Here is a 26,374-nt window from a genome sequence, read left to right as displayed (position 1 = left end):
TTGTAAATGTGTATGCTTGTATTGGTCTTGGTAAACACCAGCAGTGGAATGGCTAGGTCATCAGGGAGGTGTATATTTAACTTTTTAAGAATCTCCAAAACTGGTCTATGTAGTTGTGCCATTTTCCATTCCCACCGGCATTGTATGAGAGTTCCACTGTTCATACAGCTCTGTCTACACTTGATGTCCGTCTTTAATTTCAGCTATTCTAATAAGCGTGTAATGCTAGCTTATTGAGGTTTTAATTTGCATTTCCCTAATGACTAATGCTGAGCATATTTTCATGTGCCTAATTGCCTTCCACTATATCGTTGGTAAAGTGTTCATATTTTCTGCCTATGTTTTAATTGGGTTTTCTTTTTATTGATCTTTGAGAGGTCTTTATGTATTATAGATACAAGTCCTTTTTCATATATGTGATTTCCAAATATTCTCTCCCGTCTTGTGGTTTGTCTTCACTCTCTTAAGAGTATCTTTTGAAGAGCAGATTCTAATATCGATGAAGTCCAGTTTATCAGTTTGTCCTTTTATGGATTGTGCTTTTAGTGTCATATTTAAAAAATCTTAACCAAGTTTACAAAGGCTTTTTCTTATTTTTCTTTCTAAAAGTTTTATAGTTTTAAATTTTACATTTAGATCTATCATCTGTTTTGAGTTACATTTTGTATAAGGTATGAGGTATGGATCTAAGTTCCTTCCTCCCTCTTTCCTTTTCTCCCTCCTTTTAAAATGGGTAACATATTGTAGCACCATTTTTTGAAAACATTATTTCTTCTCCACTGATTTACCTTTGCGCCATTGTTTTAAATCAGTTGTCTATATATAGAGAATGTGCCAAAAAAAAAAAAAAATGTATACACATTTTAAGAAAGGAAAAAACTATTAAAATTATAATAACATATACTGATAACAAAAGATGAATACAAGTCACGTTTGACTTCTGCAATTACAAGAGATGCTCAAAGTGGTTACCATCAGTGTAATTGTAATACAGTTTTTTCCATTCTTAAAATGTATATACATTTTTTTGGCACCCTCTGCTATATATATATCCCCATAGATGTGCACCCATCTCTATAGATTCATGGTAGGTATTTGATAAGTTTAGAGAAAGGGCAGTATGCAAGTGGAAGTTGTTATGCTATTGTTTTTGGAAATCTAATTCTCCTCTAAAGCAATCACTTTGCATCAATGTTACAATAAAAATACCATAGGTCTTATCAAATGGACTGTTTCTGTGGTAGGTAAAGTCTTGGGGTTAGGCAGCCTCCACAGTGGTCCCGATGATTCTCATCCTGGCATTCGTGCCCTAGTGCATTGTGTCCAGCACTGAATCATGACTGGCCTTTGATGAGAGTATATTGAGGTACATGACTTCCAAAGCTAGATCATAAAGAACACTGCAGCTAGCCTTGGCTTCTTGGGTCACTTACCTTGGGTGGATGCCTGTTACCATGTTGTGAGGACACTCAGGCACGTGCAGATACCCATGTGTGAAGGGACTGAGGTTTCACACCAATAACCAGTACCAACTTGCCAGCCAGTGAGTGAGCTACCTTGGAGGGAGAGGTCCTCCAGCCTCAGGCAAGCTTTCAGATGAGTGCAGCTCCACGTGACGCCTGACAGAAAGCTCATAAGAGATCCCAAGCCAGTAGCATCCAGCCAAGCCACTCCTGGATTCCTAATGCACAGAAACTTTGAGCGATAATAAATGTGTATTGTTCTCAGCCATAAAGTTTTGGGGTGATTTGTTATGCAGCCATAGATACCTAATGTACTCTTGATAGCACTTTATGCTATAGTTTCTCAGTAACTATGTCTGATTCCTGTGAAAGGAGTAACAAAACTCCTTTGCTAGACCCAGATATCCAGGGTCATTCTATCTTCTAGCAGTGGGAGGCCAATTTCCTATTATAACTCTGAAGTGCTTGGTGAGTCGGAGCCGTATATCTGGAACTGTGTCCAGCAGACACATCAGACTGGCCAAAGTAAAAGTGTGTCCATGTTGGCAACCACTCTGGCAAGAAGGGGTCACTGGAGTAAGATTACTGTTGACCCAGTGATTTTCAGAAGCATGGTGGTATGTCTCTTGCTAATTGGATCTAGTGGGTGGGACTATCATTGATTAGCCGACTTTCTAGGGCATTTGTCACTGGTTGGCTCATGTTCAGAAACTTGGGGCTGCCATTGAATTGCTAACTTAAGAAGCATAGTTACTGGGAGTCACCAAAGTGAGGCTGTCACTTATTAGCTGATTTCCAGAATATGCATATTCACCCAAAGTTGCATCAATTAACGTCAATTAACTGCAGTTACTTGTTTGTGACTTGGGATTTCGGTCAAAGAACAGTTTTTTCCATTCTTGAATATGGAAAACAAGTGTTTTCTCTCTTTTCTTCCATCAGCCAAACCTGCAGTAGAGACTGTAAGAGATTATCCAGATCTTTATTTGTGGAGCTATGATTCAGCCAATGTTTACATTTAAGTTATTTAAGTGCCAGTGACCGGGCAACAAGAACAAAAAAAGCTCTAAACTACAGAATTTTTGTAAGTTATTGGAAAAAGCTAAACACAGGACATTTAGGGCATCCTGCCAAAGACAGGACAAAATCATTTAGTACAGGACAGAATCACATCCAGTATATACAGGATGCCTAGCAAACTTAGTCACCGTTATTTTGGTTGTTAAATAGATCTGCCTCCAAAGGTCCCACATCTAGGTCCTAGGTAGGAGAGGGATTTAAAAAGGCAGGAGGAAATCATGGTTTTCCTAAGAGCTGCCCAGCCTGGGACCCAAGCTGGAGTCTTGGCCTGGGCATCTAAGAGATGACACAACAGGAGCCATTCTCCCCACACCTGCACAGCCCAGGTGACCCACGGGATAAAGGCGGTCGACAGCTGATGGGACAGCCCCTTAACGGGGCCCCACCTGAGCCTAGAGGCCGAGGTCTGAATAGAGCGAGGCTGCATCAGTGCCGTGACACCACAGTCCCACAAGCAAATTCCAGCGGTCCCGGCGGAGGCACCAACCAATAGCCAGTGAGGACGCAGGCAGAAGCCCCGCAACCCCGCCCCTTCCGCGGCTGGCCGGGTCACGTGGGGCCAGGCCGCGGAGACCACTGAGATGGGCAGCCTCCGGGCGGCCTAGAGGGGTGCTGGGCGCGCGCGCTCACTTCCGCGTCGGCTTTTAGCCGCCGCTTCTCGGTGTTCGTGTTCCGGAAGGGAGAGTGTGGGTTCCTGCGAGTTCTACGTGCCAGGTCCGGCCGGTGCCGGCCTCCTCGCTTTCCCTGGCGGCTCGTCAGCATCCCTGCCCCTGCACTCGGTCTCAGTGCTGGCTCCCTCCCCCGTGACCCAGAGCTCCAGCGTCTGGGCCTTGCAGAAGCCGCCCGAGGTGGCTGCACGGCCTTCTAGAGCCTTAGTCCAGCCAGCCCCCTGTCCACCGAGGCCTGGTCCTCCTTTCTACCCTAAAGAATTTGGCCCAACAGGTTCCTGCGCCCGGTACTGACGTTTCTGTTTGGGGTCTCCCTGGGTGGAGGTCCTGGAGGGGGTCTCGGTCAGCATCACTCCCTGCAACACTGAGTTTTTACTCTTCACCCGCATCCAGCCTTCCCGGTCCCTGCGCTCCAGGGGCACCTTTTTTGGGGTCAGTGTCATGGTCTCTATAAGCTCTTTTGTAAGTTTGTTCAGACCCAACACTGTAGGGACAGGGTTTGTCTTGGATCCCTCAGTGCGCCCCGTGCGAATGGGCTTAGGACCGCCTTCGAACTGAGCAGGCAGATGGATTGGAGGACCAGGCAGAGCAGTTCACCAAGAGGTTGCGGGCGATCAGCCAGAAGGGGGCCTGATAGAGTCTCCTGCCAGTGCTGGAAATGAGGAGACTGGGAAGGCCATAGGCGGCGTGGATCTCTCAGTCCGCCCCGTGTGAAGTGGGTGATGCAGGACAGGGCCCGTTGCACTCATGGCTTTTCTTCTCTTAGCTTCTAAGGTCCTTGTTTTTCCAAACCCAGAAGACAGTGCATGAAGCCAGGGGACATCAGCCATGCTCCAAACAACTTGGCCTCAGGTGAGCTGAGCTTCCTTTCAGTGTTTTGAAAATCACGTGAGCTATCAGGGAATCAGGAAAGGACCAAGAAGGCCTCACTTGGCCAGGCTCTGGTTTCCTCTTTGAGTCTATCTTTAGGGCTATGCCTTGTAAATACATGGTGGAGGAAATGAGAGTTTTGTGTATAGAGAGTGATGAATTTGGGTGTGTATGTTTAAGTGGAAAAAGGGGGACCCAAGCCAAGAAATTCTCCCTGAAGGTGGAAATCCAGATCTTCTTCTACACAGAAAGTCACTTACTGAGATCAGAGAAATTCTTCATTGAAGAGGTTGCCCCACAAATTGGAGCTGTGTCCCAGAGAGACCAGCAGGGTTCTTTGCGTACGTACTTTCTAAATGCTAGGTGCATAGCGTTGAATAATGCACACAAGTGCCCTTTTCTCATGCAGGAGTGTGGTCCACAGCCAGCGTGCATATCACCTGGAAGCCCCTTAGACCTGCAAATTCTTGGGCCTCACCTTGGACTCAGAATCAGACTGGGGAGGAGGATACATGGGTTTAGGACTCTGTTGTCACCAGCTCTGCAGGTGATTCTTATGTGCCTTCTCAAATTTGAGAAGAACTGAAGAAGCTGCCTCCATGTTACCCTCATGGAGGGTAACGTGAGGTTGAGACCTCGAGGATGAGGTTGGAACAGTCTTGGAAACTACTGTGGAGATGGTCCAGAGAAAAGGACGGAGAAGGCCCTGGAGTGGGGAAAAGCTGGGTGTGCTCCAGAAATGGGGAGAGGCCAGAGAACGTGGGTCCGTGGGAGGCAGGGGAAGTAGGTACGTGACTTGTAGGTTACTGTGAAGACTTGGTTTCTCTTCTGGCCTCACCGGGAAGCACTAGCAGACTTTAAGCAGGGGAGGTGACGTGGTGGGATGTATGTATTAAAAAGGGTTTCCAGCCCTTGGCTGGAAGTTGGTTATGGAAGGGTGTTGGTTAATTAGTTGCACATTGCAGATCAGCGAAGAGATTAAGCATTGTCCTTTTTTCAGGTAGACTAGTTTTTAGAGAAGTTGTAGGTTCATGGCAAAAGTGAGCAGATAAACGGAGTTCCCCTGTGCTTCCTGCCCCTACACGTGCACAGCCTTCCCCATTATCAACATTCCCTATTAGAGGGGGCCGTTAGTTACAACTGATGAACCTACATTGACATGTCATAATCACCCACAGTTCATAGTTTGCATTAGGGTTCACTGTTGGTATTGTGCAGTCTGCGGGTTACAAGTGCGTAATGATGTGTACCTACCATTATAGTAGTGATCTTTTTAACTAGACACATAGTTTTGCCTTTTCTAGAATGTCATATAGTTGGAACTATACAGTATGTAACCTTTTCAGGCTGGTTTCTTTGACTTTTCATTTAAGGGTCGCCTATGACTTTTCATGGCTTGATAGCTTCTTCCTTTTTTTTTTTTTTTTTAAGATTTGTTTTATTGGGGAAGGGGAACAGGACTTTATTGGGGAACAGTATGTACTTCCAGGACTTTTTTCCAAGTCAAGTTGTTGTCCTTTCAATCTTAGTTGTGGAGGGTGTCATTCAGCTTCAAGTTGTCCTTTCAGTCTTAGTTGTGGAGGGCGCAGCTCAGCTCCAGGTCCAGTTGCTGTTGCTAGTTGCCGGGGGCATAGCCCACCATCCCTTGCGGGAGTCGAACCAGCAACCTTGTGGTTGAGAGGACGCGCTCCAACCAACTGAACCATCTGGGAGCTCAGCGGCAGCTCAGCTCAAGGTGCTGTGTTCAATCTTAGTTTCAGGGGACGGAGCCCACCATCCCTTGCAGGACTCGAGGAATTGAACTGGCAACCTTGTGGTTGAGAGCCCACTGGCCCATGTGGGAATCGAACTGGCAGCCTTCAGAGTTAGGAGCACGGAGCTCTAACTGCCTGAGCCACCAGGCCGGCCCAGCTTCTTTTCAATGCTGAATAATATTGCATTGTCTAGATGGACCACATCATGGTACCACATTATTCATCAGTTATGAATAAAGCTGATGTAAACATCTGTGAACAGGTTTTTGTGTGGACTTGAATTTTCAGCTCATTTGGGAAGATACCAAGGAGAGTGATTACTGGATCATATGGTAATAGTATATTTAGTTTTGTAAGAAACTGCCAAACTGTCTTCCAAAGTGGCTGTGCTATTTTGCACTCCCACCTGCAACGAATGAAAGTTCCTGTTGCTCCTCATCCTCACCAGCATTTGGTGGTGTCAGTGTTGTAGATTTTGGCCATTCTAGCAGGTGTGTTATTGTTTTAATTTGCGTATTACTGGTGACATGATACAGACCATCGTTCTCATATGCCTGTTTGCCATCTGTATGTCTTCTTTGACGAGGTATTTTGCCCATTTTTTAATGGGGTTGTTTGCTTTCTTATTGTTGAGTTTTAAGAGTTCTTTGTTTACTTTCGATGACAGTCCTTTATGACACCTGTCTTTTCAAATATTTTCTCCCTGTCTGTGGCTTGTCTTCTAATTTTCTCAAAATGTTGTCCTTTTAAGGTAGGGTTTAATTTCCCCTCATCTTTTCTTTCCAAAAAAATTGTTTTCTTCAAAAACATTCTTGGCTAGTCTTTCACACTTACTTTTTCAGATAACTTTAAATAATCCCCTATTCCTGCATAAATCTTATTGGTTTTTTTTCTTGTTGTTTTGTTTTGGTGGGGGAATGGATTTTATTGAATTCATAGACAAAATTGGAGATAATTGACTTTTTACAAATTTGATTCTTCCCATTCAGAAACACTACATGTTCCAATGTATTCAGTTCTTCTTTGGTTTATTTTAACAAACGTTCAATTTTCTTCATCTTGCTCTTGCACATTTTTGTTAGGTCTATTCTTAGCTATTTTTATATGAATGAGGTCTTACTTTTCTCTCATTTTATCTTCTAATTGTTTATGATGGTATTTAGGAAAGTTAATGATTTTGGTTTACTTATTCTATAAACATCTAGCTAACGAATGATTTTGTCAATTTTAAATGTTTTCCATTTATTCTCTGGATGCTTGGATATTTTTAGGCAGATACAGTCAGCCCTCTGTATTTGCTGGTTCTACATCCACATAGTCAACCAACTGTGGTTCGAAAATATTTGAAAAAAAGTTACATTGTAGCTGACACGTACTCTGTAGTTAGACCACTAATGGTGGTGTCTGTACCGAACATGCACTTTTTTTTCTTATCATTGTTCTCTGAACAATATAATGTAACAACTATTTACATAGCATTTACATTGTGTTAGGTATCGTAAGTAATCAAGCGATGATTTAAAGTATATGGGAGGATGTATGTAGATGATACGGGAATACTATGCCCTTTTATAAAAGGGATTTGAGCAGCCATGGATTTTGGCATCTGCAGGGAGTCCTAGAACCAATCCCCCTGGATACTAGGGATGGCTATAGTTATTTCATCCACAAAGCAAAGGTGTTTATGTTTATTGCTTTCCTATATTTATGCTCCTTTTCCATTTCACAGGAAGTAGAACCTCAGCTCTTGGTAAATTACCAGCCATCAATTTTAATGGATATGCTCTGGCATTTTACTGTTAGGGTGGTGTTTGCTGTTGTTCTCTGATTCTTGTCATAAATTGAAAAACATTTTATTTGTGGCCAAACCGTTTTTGAAATTAATTCTTTCAGCAAATTGAGATGAAGCATCGACTCTACCAGGCACTGTCTGTGTGCTTGTGAGCCAGTTATGAGCAACACAGAATTCTTGCCTCGTGGACTTACATTCTGGTGGGGGGAGAGCGACAATAACAAGTATTAGTTCCCTTCACTCTTGGGAAAGATGAAGATGGTCCCACGGGGAAGCCGAGAGGGGCACACCTCGGCAGGTGGGATGGATCTGTGCCCAGAGACAGGACACTGCCAACCTTCTTTGAAGGCTTGAATAGGCAGGCTGTAGGTTTCCTTCAGCAGAGCTGGCTTTCTGATAAAGTAAGACGGTATAAAAAGAAATTTGCAAAATGCGGGGAAGCTTTTTGAGGTGTGGCTCCTTTGCTCACAGTGGAAGATGGTGGGGAAGGAGAAGAGGGCTGTGTGTGTATACTTTAGAGGGGTGGAGACAGGATGAGTGGCAGCTGCCTTCAGTGGTTAGTGTATAGAAAATGAGGTGACCATCATCAGAGATGATGGAGTACATGAGGGTAGGAGATGCCAGAGGGACAGCTGGTGAGTTGGAGACATAGGGGTTGATGCAGTTACCAGGCAGAGAGCCCCAGATGCCAGGCTCTGAGTTTGGGATGACAGTTGGGGCCCCAGAGCTGAGCAGATGGGAGAGTGTTGGGGTGCTGCATTCGGAATTGGGAACACTGGCTGAGGGCTGGGGTACAGGGTGGTGTTCTTGATAAAACAGACCTTCCACAAGGCTCAGAGTTGGGGACCCCGGCAGGTCCATCTCTTGTGGCAGGCCCATCTGGAGCTCAGGCTGCCCCCTTCTCCTCACTCAGCACTTGAGCAGGAACCTGTTGTTTCAGGAGTCAGTGACCTTTGAGGATGTGGCCGTGTACTTCACCCAGAATCAGTGGGCCAGCCTGGAGCCTGTGCAGAGGGCCCTGTACAGGGAGGTGATGCTGGAGAATTATGCAAATGTGGCTTCCCTGGGTAAGGTCTCTTGTCAGTGGCCTTTTGTGATAGTTGGGCGTCTTCTCAGATACTCTGGGGATTCTGGTAGCCCGTAGGTTTGATGACCTCAGGGGGAGTTCTGCAGTCACCAGCCTCTGAAGGTGCCCGGTGGGGAAATCCCTGGCGCCCTTTTGTTTTGAAACTGGACTTCCTTACCTCCCAGGGAAGAGCGTGGCTCTGGGCCCTGATGGGAAGGACTTCCTGGTGCCCTAGGGGAGCCCTGTGTCCCTCGGGTTGTTGCTTCCGTTGTTCTAGGGTTGTGGGCCCTGCCCTAGTGGAGGAGTCTCCCAGGATGTCAGCACGTGCGTCCTTCCCTAGAGGATTTCCCTTCTGAGTCAGAGCAAGGGTGCAGTTTCTTCCTGAGGAGAATGGCTGTCTCGCTGTCCTTCCCTTGGAGCAGTTTGGAGCCCTTCGTCAGAAGCCCTGGCTGGCTGGCTCACTTGGTCTCTTGGGGGTTCCATTTCTCTGTCCTCCCCAACTAGCCCATTGTGGGGTGGGCTGAGAGAGATTTCAGGAAGCTCTCTGGATGTCTCCCTCAACTGTCTGTCTTTTTCTCTTGCTGGAGTAGCATTTCCATTGTCCAAACCTGTTCTGATCTCCCAGCTGGAGAAAGGGGAAGCACCTTGGGGCCCAGATCCCTGGGAAGCAGCGGTTTTGAGAGGCGTCTGTCCAGGTGAGTACGAGAATATAGCTGTCTCTGGTTTTGCCTTCCTGGTTTCCTGGAAATGTTTCTTCTGCAGCGGAGAACAAAGCTCCCAGAAGGCAGTGCTTGGTGCACTCCCTGACCTCTACCGAGTTCCAGCCCCGAGCCCAGAAAGACCAGTCCCTGGGAGTGCTTGGCCACACTGTCTGCACACACACGTGACCATCCTCCCACAGAAGACTGTCACCGAGGGCTCCTAAACCACTTCTTGCTCACCAGTGGAAATAGTTCATTTATGCCAAATTCATGGCAGAAAAGTAGCATTTCAGCCATATTTTAGGAAAAATTTGATTCTGTGGGTCAAACTGACATATTTGTGCCACAGCTATGCATTTTAGTTGTAGGCTTTCAGCAATGGAAAAAATACCTTTAAATTTTTTTTTTTTTTTTTGGTATTTTAAAGTTCCATATGCCGTAGTCTTTATGTTTACATTCTATTTGTCTTATAGGGGCTATACAGGTGAGGGCAAGGAATATTCCCCCCACATACACACCTAACACATATACACAGCCTAAAATTTCCCTAAGACTATTTATAAGTCCTGGGAGCTTTTGATTACTTGGTTTTCTTTCCTTTTGAAAAAACGTGCCAGGCCTCACTTCTCACACGTACTATGATTTTGTAAATAGTGGTTCCTTTAGCAGTAATTCCACCCTGACCTAGAGCTTTCCTTTTCAACTTCTGCTCCTGCTGACTTTCTGAAAGCCATAATCTTTTATTCCAGAATATTATGTGGAGTATTTAAAAATGGAATCCTTAGGCCATTGTTTAGAATTTAGAATTTGGAGTGGTTTCCTGGCTTCCAGGTGGCGCACTGGGATCCATTGTTTGCTCTCAGTTGTGTTTCCAGCCTGTCCCGCCTCCGATGTCTGAGCAGTGTCACTGGTGTCATTTTCCTCTTCCGGGTCTCTCCCTCTCTCACAAATTTTTTTCCATTTCTGCTGATCTCTCTTATCTTTCCCATTCTTTTTTCTCTTTTTCCCTCCCTCCTGCCTTCTTTCAATTCTTGAATGTCTCAGTTTGCCCATTTCACCTGCCCTTTTCCCCCCAGTCCTCCCGATGGATGGGAGGCACTTCCTAGTCTGTTTCCAGGGTCATTACTTCTCCAGTTATATGTCACGATTTTTCTTTTTCTCTCTCATCCTCCTATATGGATGCTTATAGCCATTTTATGGGTATATTTAAAACATCACATTGTATGCGAGAAAATTAGGACCACTGGATCCTCTTTTCCATCCAGCTCAGTAACTCGGGACACTCATGGTTTCTTTGGTCAGGTGGTGAGTCCTGGATCAAGAATGAGGAGCCAACTGTAAAGGAGGAAACCTCTGAAGAAACAGAGTTGCCCGGGGTGCCGGCAGGAGGACTCCTCAGAAACGTTTCTCACCACGTGGACTATAGAAGCAAGGCGACATGGCAGACTTTCAGTCTGAACCCGAATCTGATACTTCGAGGAGGGATGAAGTTCTATGAATGCAAAGAATGTGGGAAAATCTTCAGATACAACTCAAAGCTTATCCGGCATCAGATGAGTCACACGGGGGAGAAGCCCTTCAAATGTAAGGAATGTGGCAAAGCCTTCAAGTCCAGCTATGACTGTATAGTACACGAGAAGAACCACATTGGAGAAGGGCCCTACGAATGTAAGGAGTGTGGCAAAGGTTTGAGTTCCAACACAGCCCTGACTCAGCATCAGCGGATCCACACTGGAGAGAAACCCTACGAATGCAAGGACTGTGGGAAAGCCTTCCGCAGGAGCGCAGCTCATCTCCAGCACCAGAGGCTGCACACGGGGGAGAAACTCTACAAGTGCAAGGAATGTTGGAAAGCCTTCGGTTGTCGGTCTCTCTTTATTGTCCACCAGAGAATTCATACTGGGGAGAAACCCTACCAGTGTAAGGAGTGTGGCAAGGCGTTCACGCAGAAGATCGCCTCCATCCAGCACCAGCGAGTTCACACCGGAGAGAAGCCGTACGAGTGTAAGGTGTGTGGGAAGGCCTTCAAATGGTATGGCAGTTTCGTTCAGCATCAGAAGCTGCACCCCGTGGAGAAGAAGCCCGTCAAGGTTCTCGGGCCGTCCCTGAAGAGTCCCCAGAGCGCCTCGTCAGCCTTTTCTCCGCGGCCTCTCCAGAGTCCGTGCTCAGCTCCGGCTGTGACTGTGCCCTCACTGACTTTTCCGCGTGCTGTGCTCATTCCCGCCTCTGGGCCTCTGTTCATGCTGCTGCCCACGTCTGGAATACCTTCGTCACCTGTCCAAATAGTGAGAGTCCTCCAGGGTCTTCCTCCCCCTGCGAAGCCTTCTCCAATTATTCTGACCCCTTCTCACCCTTCCTGAGTTTTATCTTGCAACCCCTTGGCCCTCACACCCAGCAAATCTCCAACCTAATTTGAGCTTCGTTTGTAGTTGTCCTCACATTACATGTGTTAAACTGTTTAAGCCTAAACTCCATTGTAATCTATGTCTATTTAAAGACTGTGCTTATATGATTTATTCTCTTTTCTTCTGGGTAGAAAACGGAAATGCTTGACCTCTGCATTGGCCCCTTTCAGGCTTGAACAATAGCGGCTGTATCTGCGTCGTATCTGCTGGTGTTAGAAGCGCTAGCGGGACACTTTGGTATGTTAGAGAAGTTTGGGACAGAGGACATCCCCGTACTAGGCCGCTGTGATGAGCGAGAAGCAGCCGCGAGAAACGGAGGAGGCATTCTCTAGAGAATTAGAATAAACCTCCAACGACAGACTAGACACTGAGCAGACAGTTTAGTGGACGGAGGTGGTGTGTTAATGCAGATGAAGTTGCGTTGACTTGGGCGCGGATTGCGGAGGATTTTGTGTATCTGCCAAAGATCATGCGAAACAACCAGTGGAAAATAATCAGTGTGCAGTGATACTCATTTCCATGATCAATACCAATCGTGTCTCTAACACAGCGTTTTTCTTTAGTTTTGCTCTTGATGTTTAGATTTTTTTTTTTTTTTTAACTTTGGTTTCCTAAGTAAATGTATAACAATGCATTCATCTTTGTTCTCTCTGTCGTGTAAGTTTTTCTTGGTGGGAATTCTGGTTTTCCGTTTGCAAGCACTGGCTTCTACATTTTGTTTTCTCTAGACAGTAGGAATTATAGCAATGAATTTGGCAAATTACTAAAGAAATAGGAGCAACAGTGTAAAGCCAACTTGAGAGACATCGGAGTAAGTTTGTAAAATTGTTTGTAAGGAATAAAGGAGGCTGTGAGCTGGGTAATGGTTACGCTTATGTGATAGGTTAGTGCAGTGGAATTTTGGGTTGCCCTTGCTTTTGACCTTGGTGAGGCTCTTTTACAACTATGCAAAGGACTGTGAAGGAATTCTTGGAAAAAGAATTTAAGTTCATTATTAGCATTAATGTAAAGTAAATCCTCAAGCATTGATGAGAAGGGCCGTCCATTTTTTTGTTTTGTGTTTGTTATCTAGATGTTTGTCTATGGCATTTAACAGAAAAACCTTTAAATGAGTGCTTCTTAAACTTGAATAACTTGGTGTGCCACATAACCTTGTGTAAAAAGACTAATTTTCTGACCTAACTCAGAAATCCTGATTTTGGATATCTGTGGGGATGCTCAGACATTCAGCGTGGACCATGCGTTGAGAGAGGTGCGTGAAGCAGGAACTGCCCGTGGGCTGTTTGCAGGCCTCCAATTGATAAAGGGTTCAGGTGGGACTGGCTCGTTTCACAATGGATCTCCAGGAGACAGACGTCTAAAAGTAGTGTGGGTGGTGTCAGGGCAGAAGAGAGAAAAATGAACATTGGCCTGTAGGGAAAGAAAGAAAGGTGCAGAGAGGTGTGCCCTGGCCTCTGAAGAATTCTGAGGTCTCCACTGCTACGAGGGTTGTGGGTTTCACATTGGCCACCTTTTGCTATTTATTTGCTTGTTGGCTGAAGTAATGAGGGCACTTTTTTTCTCATGTAAAGTTACTACACTTGAAAATAGCTCTTGGGTTCAAGAGCACAAAACGGATGTTCCAGATGATTGAGAACAGTGAGAGCAGGACAGCACATAGCAGTGGCCAAAGGTGGTGTTCAGAGCAGTGTTTACAGTTTTGGATGCATTCTTTAGAAAATGAATTTGAAGGCTTGCGATTCAGAAAGCTGGGGGTGTTGTTTGGTGGTGCGAAACAAAAAAAAGTAAGAAAAAAAATTAACACAAGCAAACAGGCCGAAAGAAAATCCAAAACAAACTGAGCAGAAATAAGTTATACACCAAGAGTTTTGGGTAAAGATGATGGTTGAATATGTCAGCATTCACACCCTCCTGAAATCCCACTAAAGCAGTCAAGAGATTACAAAGTAAAGGCATAAACTCACAAGGACAATAAGGATGGTATTTTGGAAGCTCAAAAGCAAGTGAGAGTTGTACCTCTCGGCAGACCTGAGAAGGGTGCATCCTACGTCACACTGGGGGAAGCTGAACAGCCATCCTGTGTGGTGGAACCCCCAAAAAGGCTTAGGAACTGAAGATTTGGGTATCTCTGGAAGTATGGAGTGCCAGTGGGGCTAAGAACAGAACTGGCTAAAAAGTCTTTGGAAACACTCAGAGCCTCAGGGCACCTCTTATCCCACTAGTCTCTAGAGCAGTTAGACAGGTATTTTGGAGGAGGTAGGGGCACCGCAATGAATGCTACGTCCTCTCCCTCGCCCTCTGACCTTCGTGGATCCGGGAGGTCAATATCAGCATTAGTTTTTGCCAATGAATTTATCAATTCAAAGCAATTCCAATCAAAATGTCAAGGTGTGTGTATGTGTGTGTGTGTGTGTGTGTGTGAGAGAGAGAGAGAGAGAGAGAGAGAGAGAGAGAGAGAGAGACCTGACAAGCTCATTCTAAAATGTATATAGATGAGCAAAGAACAAAGACTAGCTATGACAACTTTGAAGAAAGAGGCGGAAGATTGTGTGCTGCCAAACATTAAGTATTGTGAACATCACAAACAGCAAAACCCAAAAAATCCAAGTTATATATAAAAAAAATGGATACACCGGAATTAGATTTGTATAAATTAAGAAATCTATACTGTTTAAGAATATACATATTTTGTGCAAAAGTATACACCTACAAAATGCAAAATTAGTGAATTAGAGATCAAGCATCAGTAGCATATGCTGAGAAAATACGAAAGAGATTTCTGTCCCTCTGCTACCTCCTGTCTTCTCTTCCTACTATTTTCATCCTATTTTCAAATGCCAGGAACCCAGGCCCAAATGCTGCCCACCAGCTGTTCAACACCCTCTCTACCTTTGCCACTCATTTCTTGTCTGAAAGTAAGCAATAGAAGTCATATACTTTGTTTTTAAAATATTGTGAATTAATGATTCTCAAAGTACTTTATAAAATATGGTCTCTTAACATCCCTGTAAGTAGATCAGTACTAACATGTTATTTCATGGCTATCCGGAAAGAAATCATGGAACTTGCTTTAACCTGAAAATCCTATCGTTTTGAAAGCCAGATGATTGAATATATTGCTAAAGAAAATATTTTGAAAGTTTTATTACATGAAGCTCAATTTTAAGGCTGGCTCATATCTTTCTCCTAAATGAATCAGTAATCAATGGTACAATTTCATTTCCGCAGATGTACTTACTAGTTACAATGGATTTGTGGTATTACAGGAAATTTTAATTGGCCCAAAAGTTTCAATTTACTCCACTTTGCTATCTTTACAAGAACACCCGTCAATTTTAGTAATGCTAAAAATAGATACGTTCCCGGTACTGTTTAACATTCCATATTTAAGCACAATGCATTGCAAGTTAGCTTTTCTGTCTAAGGTTTGTGTAGAAAGAAACTCCAGGGATGGTAGATGACCTTGCTCAAGGTCACGGTGGTCTGTTGATGCCCACTTTCATCTCTGATGTTAACTTTCTAAGAAAAACAGTCTCAAGTATAGCAGGAGTTTTCAGTGTATCATGTAATTACATACAATGGGGTAGATTTTTCTTCTTTCTTGCTGTTGTTTTGCATGCAATCTTAGCAGTTTAGTTGTAATTTGTTCCTCAGTGACTACTAGCAAATTGGTTAATTATACAAGGAGTTATGTCCATTAGATTGTAAAAGTGTAAATAATGAGTTTCAAATGTGAAAGCAGCAGAATCTGAAACCAAATTGTTCTTGTTCCTGAGATGGGAGGTTCTGTTTACAGCCATTGTCTGCTGGCAATAGGGCAATTTTCTTGTACTTTTCAAGTCTCTCATTTTTTAATAAATAAGCTGCCTAATTGTTTTATAAACAATTGAGGTGTCTACATCATTTGAATAGATTGTCTGCTTTTAACCTCTTGACCATAGTGGCTTTTAAATTTAATTAAAATTTAAAAATTTAAAATTTAAAATTCAAAATTGAAAAATTTAAAAATTTTCTACTTATAAAAGAAATACATGCTTAGAGCAAAATTTTACCTAGATCAGTACCTAGGTCTGAATTTCACCACTTTTAATACTTTGCTGTACACACAAACACACACAATTACACACACATGTACATGCATGCACACATATATACATGTTCTATCACAGACTCCTTTTTTTGGCAGCAGATTATCATGTCCACGTCCTAGTCAACAAGTAATATATAATATTTTTATAGCTGCATAATATTACGTTGCATGGATTTATAGTCTTTACATAACCAGTCTTTTATTGAATATTTAGGATATTTCCATTTTGAACCTCTTTTAAGTACTTTGATGAACCTGGTACATACATGATTGACACAGCCATGATTTACTGTATTTTAAGTTTATTTCTACAAATATTTTGAAAATAAAAGAAATGGAATATTTCTGATACACTAGGGTTCTCTTATTCTTCCCCTCCTTATTTCCCTCTTTCATTGTTTTTCCAGAGGTAATCCATACATAATAACTGGAGAATTATGCTATGTGCAACCATGTGCAGTCATTCTCTATTAGTTTCCGTGAGTTATTCGTCTCTCATAATTCCGAAATTTCCCTTTTTTTCTCTTAATATAACACTTGAGAGAAATTACTAGAGGATGTGTGGTTCAGCAAAATGAGGGAGTAAACCAAAAAAGAGATTTAGAGTTCGGGAAATGGAGGATCCAATATTCACAGAATAGTGAAGGGATGAGACAACATTTGTGTAGTTGTGTAGCTGTCCCGGGCAACAACCAGTTCGAATTGGAGTAGGAAGATGGAAAACTGGTGGAGTTAGGCCACCAGAAAAAAAAAAAAGGACAAAAAATATTGTAATTCCAGGCACATCATTATACAATATCTGAACATCAAAGATAAAAAGATTCTAAGAGCTTCCGGGGATGGGGAATGGGTCATACACCAAGGAACTGGAGTCAGTGTGACATCAGACTTCTCCATGGTAACATGGGATGACATGGAGATGCTCTCAGATAGTGGAGCAATGTCTTCAGAATTCTGAAGAAAATTATTTTCAACCTAAAACTTCATTCCTAGCCCAAGAACCCACCAAAAGGAAATTGACACGAGTAGAATGCCAGGTGCTAACTGGTACACGTACTGGGAGTGCTGGAGTTGGAAAATCATTTTGCAACCATTATAAAGATCAGTTCAGGTAAGAATCATCAATGGATGCTCAATACGGAGAAATCTAATAAGGATCAGAGTATTTGTACAGTCTTCAACTGTCTATCCATGGAAAGCTGATTAGTTTCAAGAGAAAGCACAGTAATTATCTAGAAACTGTCCAACACCTTGATTGGATGATCAAAACTAACGCCATCAGTGAGGGGCAAATGGAACGTGTGTCCTCCTTATGTGATGACCCGAGAAAGGCACGTCACTCAAGAGAACTCTAGTGAGGGAAGACTATCCTGAATCTAACACTGAGGAAGCACCAGATAAACCCCAAATGGAGTCCATTATATTAAAAAAAGGTTTCACTCTTGCACTGTCATGCCTGGAGGTGGTATTCAGAGTTCCTGCAGCTGTTTTGTGAACCAGAGGGGATCCAGACAAGATGACAGAGGGTGGAGCTGAGAGAGTCCCTGAGAAGTGGAGCCCCGCTCACATTACACCTTATATTTTCTTTTGGAAATATCTTTAAAGATAAACACAAAGTTAAAAAAAACAATTGTACTCTGCCATCTTAATCCTTCAGACGTTTCTATGAACAGAGTGTACATTATTCCGCTCTTTTTGCACATGTTTGTGTGTGTATGTATAATGCGATTTTGTGTGTGTGTGTGTGTGTGTGTATACATACATACATACATGCACATACAATTTTTTAACACCCCCAATGGGATAAGACTATAGACCAGTGCTTCTCAAACTTGCATGTGCTTAAGAATTATCTGGAAGAGTTCTTAAACACAGATTACTAGGTGCCATCCCCGGAGATTGCCACACTACAGCTATTACAGCTCAGTCCTCCCAAGACTAGTGGAAAACTCACCTGGAGTCCTGCCACTTTTGAGCCTCATGCACGACTCATGGACCCATGCCTCCCACTTCTGTTCCCAATCCTGGGGGAGCAACCATCTTCATTCTAGATTCTCCTCCCCAACCAGATACACTAAAAGCCTGCATTGCATATTCTCCCCCATCTAGTTAATCCCCTCAATAAACTTAATAGCAAATGCCTGTTTTTAGGGATTGTTTTCATGGCAGTAGACACTCCAATTTGCAGTTTTTTGTTTTTTTTTTTAGAAACACAAACACTTATTAATTGTCCCTGTAGGAAGATAGAAATCCAGATTTTAGTATCTGAGCTATCTGCTTACTCTCCTACGAGAGCAAAAGATAATGTTCATTCCTTAAGATTTCAGCAAGAAAATAAATCACAACCCACTTTCTTCATCACCCTGCCACATCCATGGTATGCCAGAAACTGCAGAAAGCTCTGGTAAGTCTTCAGTGAGCCTTTGCATGATGTTTTCTGTCTTGTACTTGATTCACTGACTGTATTCTTTACAACATATTTCCCCCTTAAATGACTGCACGCTCATTCTGTTTGATTTTCTATCTCCCCCCAAACCTGGATCCATTATGGAGATACCGAGAAATGCTGGCGGAGACCTCCAGGAAACATCAGTAGACCTGAATCTAAAATGATAACTGTTCCTTAGAAACAAACCTAAGATAAAGTGGTGCTTCTCTAACACCAGTGAGATTCATAACAATTGGCGACACCTTGGTGAGTCCAAATACATTCTTTTAAAAATATTTATTAGGTGCCTATTGTAAGAGGCCAGGCACTGTAGGAGGACAGGGGAAACAGCAGTAGAACAGATGATTTAACAGATGATGGTGGGAGAGATAATTTAACAAATTACTATCATTTTGGTAAGCCCTTGCAGGAAAGGTATGGGGTGTTGTGAGAGAATCCAGGGCAGAGGAAGGCCTGAGCTCGAAAAGCAAAGGTTCTTACGAAGGCTCACGCTCACCTGAAAACCAAAGGAAACCAGTGTGGCTGCGGTAATAAGTGAGGGATGGAGAAAATACCGTCATCCGGAGTCATTTTACTCCTGCAACTTCTTCCTCATTAAACAGCGATTCTTTAAGTTTTACCCTAAAGCAAGTAAATGTGGTCCTTGGAATATTTTACCCTAACATTTTATCTTGAATATTGGTAAACCTATAGAAAAGTTGAAAGAATGGTACAATGAATACCTGTTTATCTTCCATATAGATTGAACAACTATTAACATTGTTTCGCATTTGCATTTTCTATCCTCGTATGTACGTGTGTATATTTTCCTAAATCACTTGAAAGTAAGTCACAGGCATCAATCAGATGCTTCAGCCCGAACTTCTTCAGCTGCATGGCCTGAGAATTTAAGGAAAGTCTCCCCTATTGTCATAATACCATTCTCACACCCAAGAAAATGTACCAATAATTTGGTGGCAGTATCTAATTTACAGTCCATTAAAAAAAAAACTCCCCTATCCCCCGAGTGTGTTTTTTAAACTGTTTTTTTTTTTTTCAATCCAGGATCCAATCAAGGTTTTCCATGGATTTGGTCGTTCAGTCTCGTATAGTCTGCTTAAAAAAAAAAAAAGTGATACTATTTAAAAATTGCTTTATGAGATATATTTTACATACATAGGATTCACCTATTTCAAGTATACAATTCAGTGATTTTTAGTAACTTCACTGAAGGGTAAAAAAATATGACTGGAGATCTGTTTGATAATACTTTCATCCTCCTGCCCAAGAAACCACTAATCTACTTTCTGACTGTATAAATTTCCTTTTCATGAAAAGTTCCTATTAAAAACAAACATTTTTGTGCTTTCTGGCACAATGTGATGTCCGTGCTTATCTGGGACTTCCCAGCCCCAGCCCTGGAATCAACCATTTCTCCCAGGAGCCCTGATGTGGGGAATGATATTTAGAAATCAAGAGCTGGGAACCAGGTGTCTTGTGTTATCTTGAACATGGATTATCCAAGGCTGGGATTTGATACCTGTAGTCTAGTTCATGGCTGTGGGGCTGTTGAACTCTTGCTTCATATGGAAACCCAAGCTGAGTGACACAATAGATCTTGGTGCTGAAAGATGGTGATTATGAGGCATCACTTGTTGGTTCTCATTTGAACTTGTAGTCATCATGGTTTTTATTATTTGTTTATTTATTATAAGAAAAGTAAATAAATCTATGCTTGACTGCCATGTCTAATTCATACAGCTATCTGGTTTTCAAATAACTGACAGAGTGCCTGATATGTTGAAGGCTTTCAATAAGTGCTTTTTGAATAAATAACCACAGCATCTTTGTATAAATTGTCATTGCCTTCATCATAATTCAAGCTGTAGCTTAATGTCACCAGAAGGCCAAGCAGTAAATATGTAGAGATTCATGAGCTATAAATTATAAAACAGGCCTCACTACATATTCAAATACAGACAAGTAATATCTGCAGGCCCTAGTTTGTTTATAAATTGAAGAATCTACTCCCATAATTATAGGATTACTTTAAGGACATGCAGCAAAAATGATCTTAAAACATTAAACAAATGATATATTGGTAGATAAATGTTTGTCATTAGCAAAAGGGGAGTGAACAATGTGAGAAGAAGCAAGTTTAGTCTTTCCTTGTTAATGCAGGAAGGCGAAAAAATAGGTATTGTTTACAACTTTACCTGTGCCTAGATTTTTAGCAAGTACCATTTCTAAGAAAAATGGTATTGTCATGTCAGCACAGCATTAACCATGGGAACAAAGGGAAAAGACAAAGATGATTTGAGTCATTTTGGTTCATCTAGCTGGACACATATAGACCCCCAGAATAGTTCAGTTTGTTCCTATTGTGGTCTGAGATGTCTGCTGACTTTTGTGGGGTGCTAGTAAAGCAGAGAGAGGATTAAGCCCTGTTCACATCTCCACTCTCAGTTTCACCCCATTTGACACAAGAGTCACACAGATTCACCAATTGTTAACAGTTTCCACATTTGGTCTCTCTCTCTCTCTCTCTCTCTCTCTCTCTCTCTCTCTCTCTCTCCCTCTCTCTCTCTCTCTCTCTCTCTCTCTCTCTCTCTCTCTCTCTCTCCACACACACACACGCATTTTTCTTTTTCCTGAACCATTTGAGAATAAGTTGTAGACATCCTGTCCCTTGACCCCTAAATACTTTCATGGGTATATCCAAGAGGAAGGACATGTTCTTATGTAACCTCAATATAGTTATCAAATCCATGAAATTTAACATTGATCCAATACTATTTCCTACTTTATAGTCTGCCTGTGTTCAAATTTCGCCCATGATCCCATTAATGTCGTGCATAGCTATTTTTCATTCTAATCCAGGATCACACATTGCATTTAGTTTTCTTGTCTTTCTAGGGTCCTTTAATTTGGAACACTTCCTCAGCCTTCCTTTGCCTTTCAGGACTTTGGCATTATTTAACTTGGGTTTGTCTAATGTTTCCTCATTATTAGATTCAGATTATGCATTTTGGCCAGAATATCCCAGAACTAATACTGTGTGGTTCTCAGTGCATCTTATGAGGCATACAATGTGGGTTGATTTCATTATTGCTGATAAGAACACTGACTGTTTGGTTCAGGTGGTATCCATCATATTTTTCCACTGTTAAGTTACTGTTTTTCCTTTTGTGGTTGGTAAGTACATTTGTGGGAGTTATTTTGGGCTTATGTAAATATTCAGTTCCTTATCAAGCTTTCACATATTCTTGCCTGAATCATACTCTAATTTTTAAATATTGGTGATATATACCAGCTGCATAATCTGTGAAGCATAAGACAGACCCTAAATCAAGTTTTGAACCCGAATCAAGTTTCATAATTCTATTAAATTATCCTTGGCAGGTGAAATGGCTGTAGAGTGCCAGCAAACTTCAGACTGTTTATTCAATAGACTGACAGACAAGCCAATCCGGTGGAAGCTGCCAGATATTTTTAAACAGAGCTATAAACAATGCCCAGGGAAGAAAGAATAAATTCAAGCTGAGACTGAAGCCTCTGAGTCCTTCGGTCACTTTTCTCCTGCTACTCAGAGCCTGGTGAACCACGACGAGGGTGACCCGCCAGGCAGTCCGCCATTATTCTTAGGGCCGGGAAGACCCTTCATCCCTCTGTGAGTTACTGCATATTTTCTATACTTAGTTTCCAAGGCTGAGGTTCTTTCCTAGGGAGAAGCTTCACTTCTTCATGAAGAATGCTTAGACTTGTAACAGACGATGTGTCCTGCTCACATTTGTCTGTCCCTCCAGCGCCTGGCATTGAAGGACAGAGAGGTCGCTGGCTTCACCAGCACAGGTGGGTGTGGGCTTCCTCTGGCTCCCTGCATATGGTGCATTTACTCCTCTCAAAAGAGAATGTTTGTTTTATATTCATTGATCCTGTGTGATGCGGTTCCTTGACATACATTGTAATGAAAAATGTGGATTCCAAAAAAAGATCCCACATTGGGTGATTTGTTTGTGACAAAATCCTGCCGGGCTTTTCTAAGTATCTGTGGCTCCAGGACGGAATTATTCTCACAGCTGAATAACAGTCCAGTTATTTTCATTCATTTCTTCACTGGCAAGGACGACTAATGCCCGTGGGCTTGTACGAAGATTCATGTACAAGGAGTCTCCATTGCCTTAGTCATCAAGTCATCTGGTGGCCAGAATAAGTGTTCCTTACGCTAATAACTACTATGATGGCCAGTCTTTACTGAAATATAGTTAGTATACAATGAAATGTGCGTGCCTTGATATACCCTTATGTACCATCACCAAAACAAGGTATAGAATATTTCAGTCTTCCCAGAAAGTTCCCTGCTGTTCCCTTTCAGTCAGTGCCCACCACCCAGAGGCAGGTGCTATTCTGATTTCCATCCCCACCTTTCCCTGCAAGGTACCCACTAGTCTAACTTGTAGCTCAAAAGGTTGGTTTTGCCTATTTTTAATCTTCCTGAAGGGAATCATACAGCAGGTACAATGAAATTTTGGAGGGTCTAGTTTCTTGACTCAGCATTTTCTGTGAGATTCGTCTTTGTCGTTGCCACTTTTGAAAATTGCTGTGTAATATTCCCCAATATTATTTTGAAGCAAATTCCAGACATATTATTTCAGTGGTAAATATTCAGTAGGCAACTTTAAAAGATAAGTAGTCTAACAAGACCCTCCATGATTACATCTAAAAGAAATCATCACAAAGGCTCTGACATAGTTCTGGTCCTCGGTCTGGTGGCGATGTTGGGGGCTGTGGTCCACGTTGAGACAGAAACCTGAGGGATTGAGGGCCTGACCATGGCAGAGGGTTGTGGAATGGGAAGGAAGCATGTATGACCCCTTCGTAGGGTGCTGGGGAAGGGAAAGCCACAGGGAAGCAGGGAGCACGAAGATGACGTCCTCCTGCGGTCCAGGTTGGGTCAGGAACACCGGGGCTTGGGGCTTGCTAAATGTACATGGAATGAACGAGTGACAACGTCAGGGACTGTGGGTGGCAACATACCCTGTTTTCTACGCTTGCCTTTTATTAACGGATTTTCAGCCACTGAACCATATGCCTTAAGAAGTATTTATTGTCAAGTGTGTTTATTTGCTTAAAGATTCAACCAGTCTGCCTTAGGACACACATTGTCTCTCAACTGCAAATACCTTTTCTTCTCTTTGTTTAAAATGGGTCTTTATTCACATACCCACCCTTCCTTTTTTTGTTGGAATTTAATTTTCACTGAAAGAGATTGGTCTCACTCTCTGGTTATTGTGAACCTGCCTGCATACTATCTTTTCTTGTTCATTAAAAAAAAAATACATATACTCTTTCAGTTAAAATTTTCTATTTAAAATAAGGCTGTGTGTCAGCCCAATCCAACATGCAAATCAGGAACAGCACATTTCATGTTCTTGGTCTATTTCCCTGTGCTTGCCTCTATTTCTGCAGCCCTCCTGCTGTTTCTCTGTCTGTGTGTTCTTTTATTCTGTTGATAGCTTTCATTTTGGTCTCCCCTTTGCATCTGGCCCTTCAAGCTGGGCTGTGGTTTAGCACTGCGGTTGGGCCCGTTCAGCGATTGGACTCTTTCCAGCCCCCACCAAATACATTCTCTTTCTGGAGCGTGGAGGTGAGCTTAGGAAGTATTTCTTAGGTGCCGTGAGTGATGTATATTGCTTTGGGTGCAAAAGCCCATGCCAGCTTGAAATACTGTCTGTGCTCTGCATTTAATAATAATAATAATAATAATAATAACGATTAGAGAAAAATACCCCACATATTTAGGGCCATCTTTGAACAGGCCCTCCCTTGGCAGTACATCGTCTTTCAATGCTCAAAGACAGCTATAAATTATATTGTTACATCTTTGTGAGGATTCTGTTCTAACGTTTTTTTTTCTTTGCTATTATATGTTGGCTCATTTTCCCCTCTCAATAAAAGGGAATATTTAAAAATTGGAATTGTTCTAGTTGATGGCCAGAATAAGTATTCTTCAAGCTAAAGAATGTAATTACTATGATTGATGGCAAGAGACTAAACCTAGTTTTTGTTGAAATATAATTAGCATACAATGAAATGCACATATCCTAATCACTTGATGAAGTTTGATAATTGTATATGCCCGTATATCACCATCGAAACAAGATACAGAATATTCCCATCACTCTAGAATGTTCCCTCCTATCCCTTTCTAGTCAATACCCACTACCCAGAGGCAGCCACTATTCTGGTTTCTATCCCCATAGATTGGTTTTGCCTATTTTTTGAATATTATATAAATACAGTATGAATGCTTTTGTGTCTGGCTTTTTTTTTTTTTTTACAGTTATTATCATGTCTGTGAGATCCATTCATGTTGCTGTGTGTATCTGTAGTCCATTCCCTTTTTTAAAAAAAAATAAATTATTGGGGAATATTGGGGCATAGTGTGTTTTTCCAGGACCCATCAGCTCCATGTCAAGTCGTTGTTTTCAATCTAGTTGTGGGGGTGGGCGCAGCTCACTGGCCCTGTGGGAATCGAACCGGTAACCTTGGTGTTATGAGCTCCGTGCTCTAACCACTGAGCAAACTGGCTGCCCCAGTGCATTCCCTTTTATAGCTGAGTGTTGTTCTGTTGTCTTTTCACACAGTTTGTTGATCCACTCACCTGTTGATGGGTCTGTGGGTTGTTTATAGTTCTAGACTATTTTGAATAAAGTCGCTGTAAACATTCCCGTACAAGTGTTTGCATGAGCGTGGCAGGAGGCTGCAAGATGGCAGCGATGAGCCCTGTCTCCTGGTGTTCACGCCCTTGCACACTCCTCCCCTTGAGTGTGAGCAGGACCTGTGACTTGCTCCTAACCTATAGAATACGGCAAAGGTGATGGGATGTCACTCCTGTGATTATGTTACATCAGGTTGTATCTTCCGTCTTGCTAGCAGACTCTCTTAGTTTTCTTGCTGGCTTTGATGAAACAAGCTGCCCTATGGAGAGGCCCGCGTGGCAAGGATCAGAGAGTAGCCTCTGTCCAATAGCCATCAAATAACTGATGTAGGGAGGGCCTACAAGGAATTGAATCCTGCCAACAACCACGTGAGCTGAAGGGGTTCCTTCCCCAGTCAAGCCCCAAATGAGACCCCAGCCCTGGCTGACAGCTTCATGGCAATCTTGTGAGAGATGCTGAAGCAGAGACTAGCTAAGCCACATCCAGACTCCAGACCCACAGAAACGGTGAGATAATAAATAATGTGCTGTGTAAGTTTGTGGTAACGTTACACAGCAGTAGGTAACTAGTAGCACGGGCGTGTGCGTTTATTTCTCTTGGATAACTCTCTGTCAGTGGAATGACTAGATCATATGGAAGGTGTATATTTAACTTTTGAAGAATCTTTAAAACTGTTTTATCAAGTGGTTGGATGGTCTTACGTTCCCGGGAGCACCGTGTGGAATCCCACTTTCTCCACATTCTCGTCTATGCTTTACGTTGCCAGTCTTTTTGATTTTCCATCCTAATAGGCACAAAATTATCTCATTGTGGTTTTCAATTTGCGTTTCTTTGATGACTAATGAGAAAAACCTGTTTTAGCCAGTTATGCAACCTGGTCACATTTTGTTTTACTTTTAAGAGAAATACACCTTGTTTGTTGGCTTAATTTTTTATTGTTATTTGAGATGTATACATGAAAACACATAATTTCTATCTTCAGAAAACTCATAATAGATGCAAGTGTTAACATATTATGTGTAAAATACATAAGGAGCAATACAGGACATGAGGTATGTGGTATATGTAGAAACAGCAGTAATTCAGTGTATTCATTGCTGGGCGAGGTAACATGCATTCCACATTCTAAATTTGTCAATTTCATTTTAAGGTAAGGAATGAGGCTTACAGACAGGTATCAGGTGTGATGGGCTTGGCCGTGCTGCAGTAACAAGCATCCCACCCGATTTCGAAGGCTTAAAACGACAGTTTGTTTCTTGCTCACATCCGTATGCGTGGATGCTGCTCTGAGACTCTGATCAGCATCATTGTTGCTTTCATTATGGAATTCTGGGT

The 26,374-nt window shown here is 42.5% G+C and overlaps 1 protein-coding gene across 2 annotated transcripts; it reads left to right on the top strand.

Annotated features, from left to right (window-relative positions):
- Positions 1-3,110: 3,110 nt before the first annotated feature.
- On the top strand, positions 3,111-16,245 carry ZNF621 (zinc finger protein 621). Of its 2 annotated transcripts, none has more exons than XM_088798250.1 (5): positions 3,111-3,257; positions 3,978-4,063; positions 8,568-8,694; positions 9,284-9,388; positions 10,697-16,245. In XM_088798250.1, the coding sequence occupies exons 2-5, from the start codon at positions 4,040-4,042 to the stop codon at positions 11,752-11,754; spliced, it is 1,314 nt and encodes a 437-aa protein (XP_088654376.1). In that variant the 5' UTR covers positions 3,111-3,257; positions 3,978-4,039; the 3' UTR covers positions 11,755-16,245. The 2 variants fall into 2 exon arrangements, with proteins under 2 accessions (XP_088654376.1, XP_088654375.1); XM_088798249.1 differs by having other exon boundaries at positions 3,139-3,498.
- Positions 16,246-26,374: the final 10,129 nt, after the last annotated feature.

Source organism: Rhinolophus sinicus, chromosome 5 (assembly GCF_057876585.1).
Source record: "Rhinolophus sinicus isolate RSI-liver-muscle chromosome 5, RSI-T2T, whole genome shotgun sequence".
NCBI lineage: Eukaryota > Metazoa > Chordata > Mammalia > Chiroptera > Rhinolophidae > Rhinolophus > Rhinolophus sinicus.
Note: the sequence above shows the minus strand (reverse complement) of the source record. Positions and strands in the feature narration are given on the sequence as shown.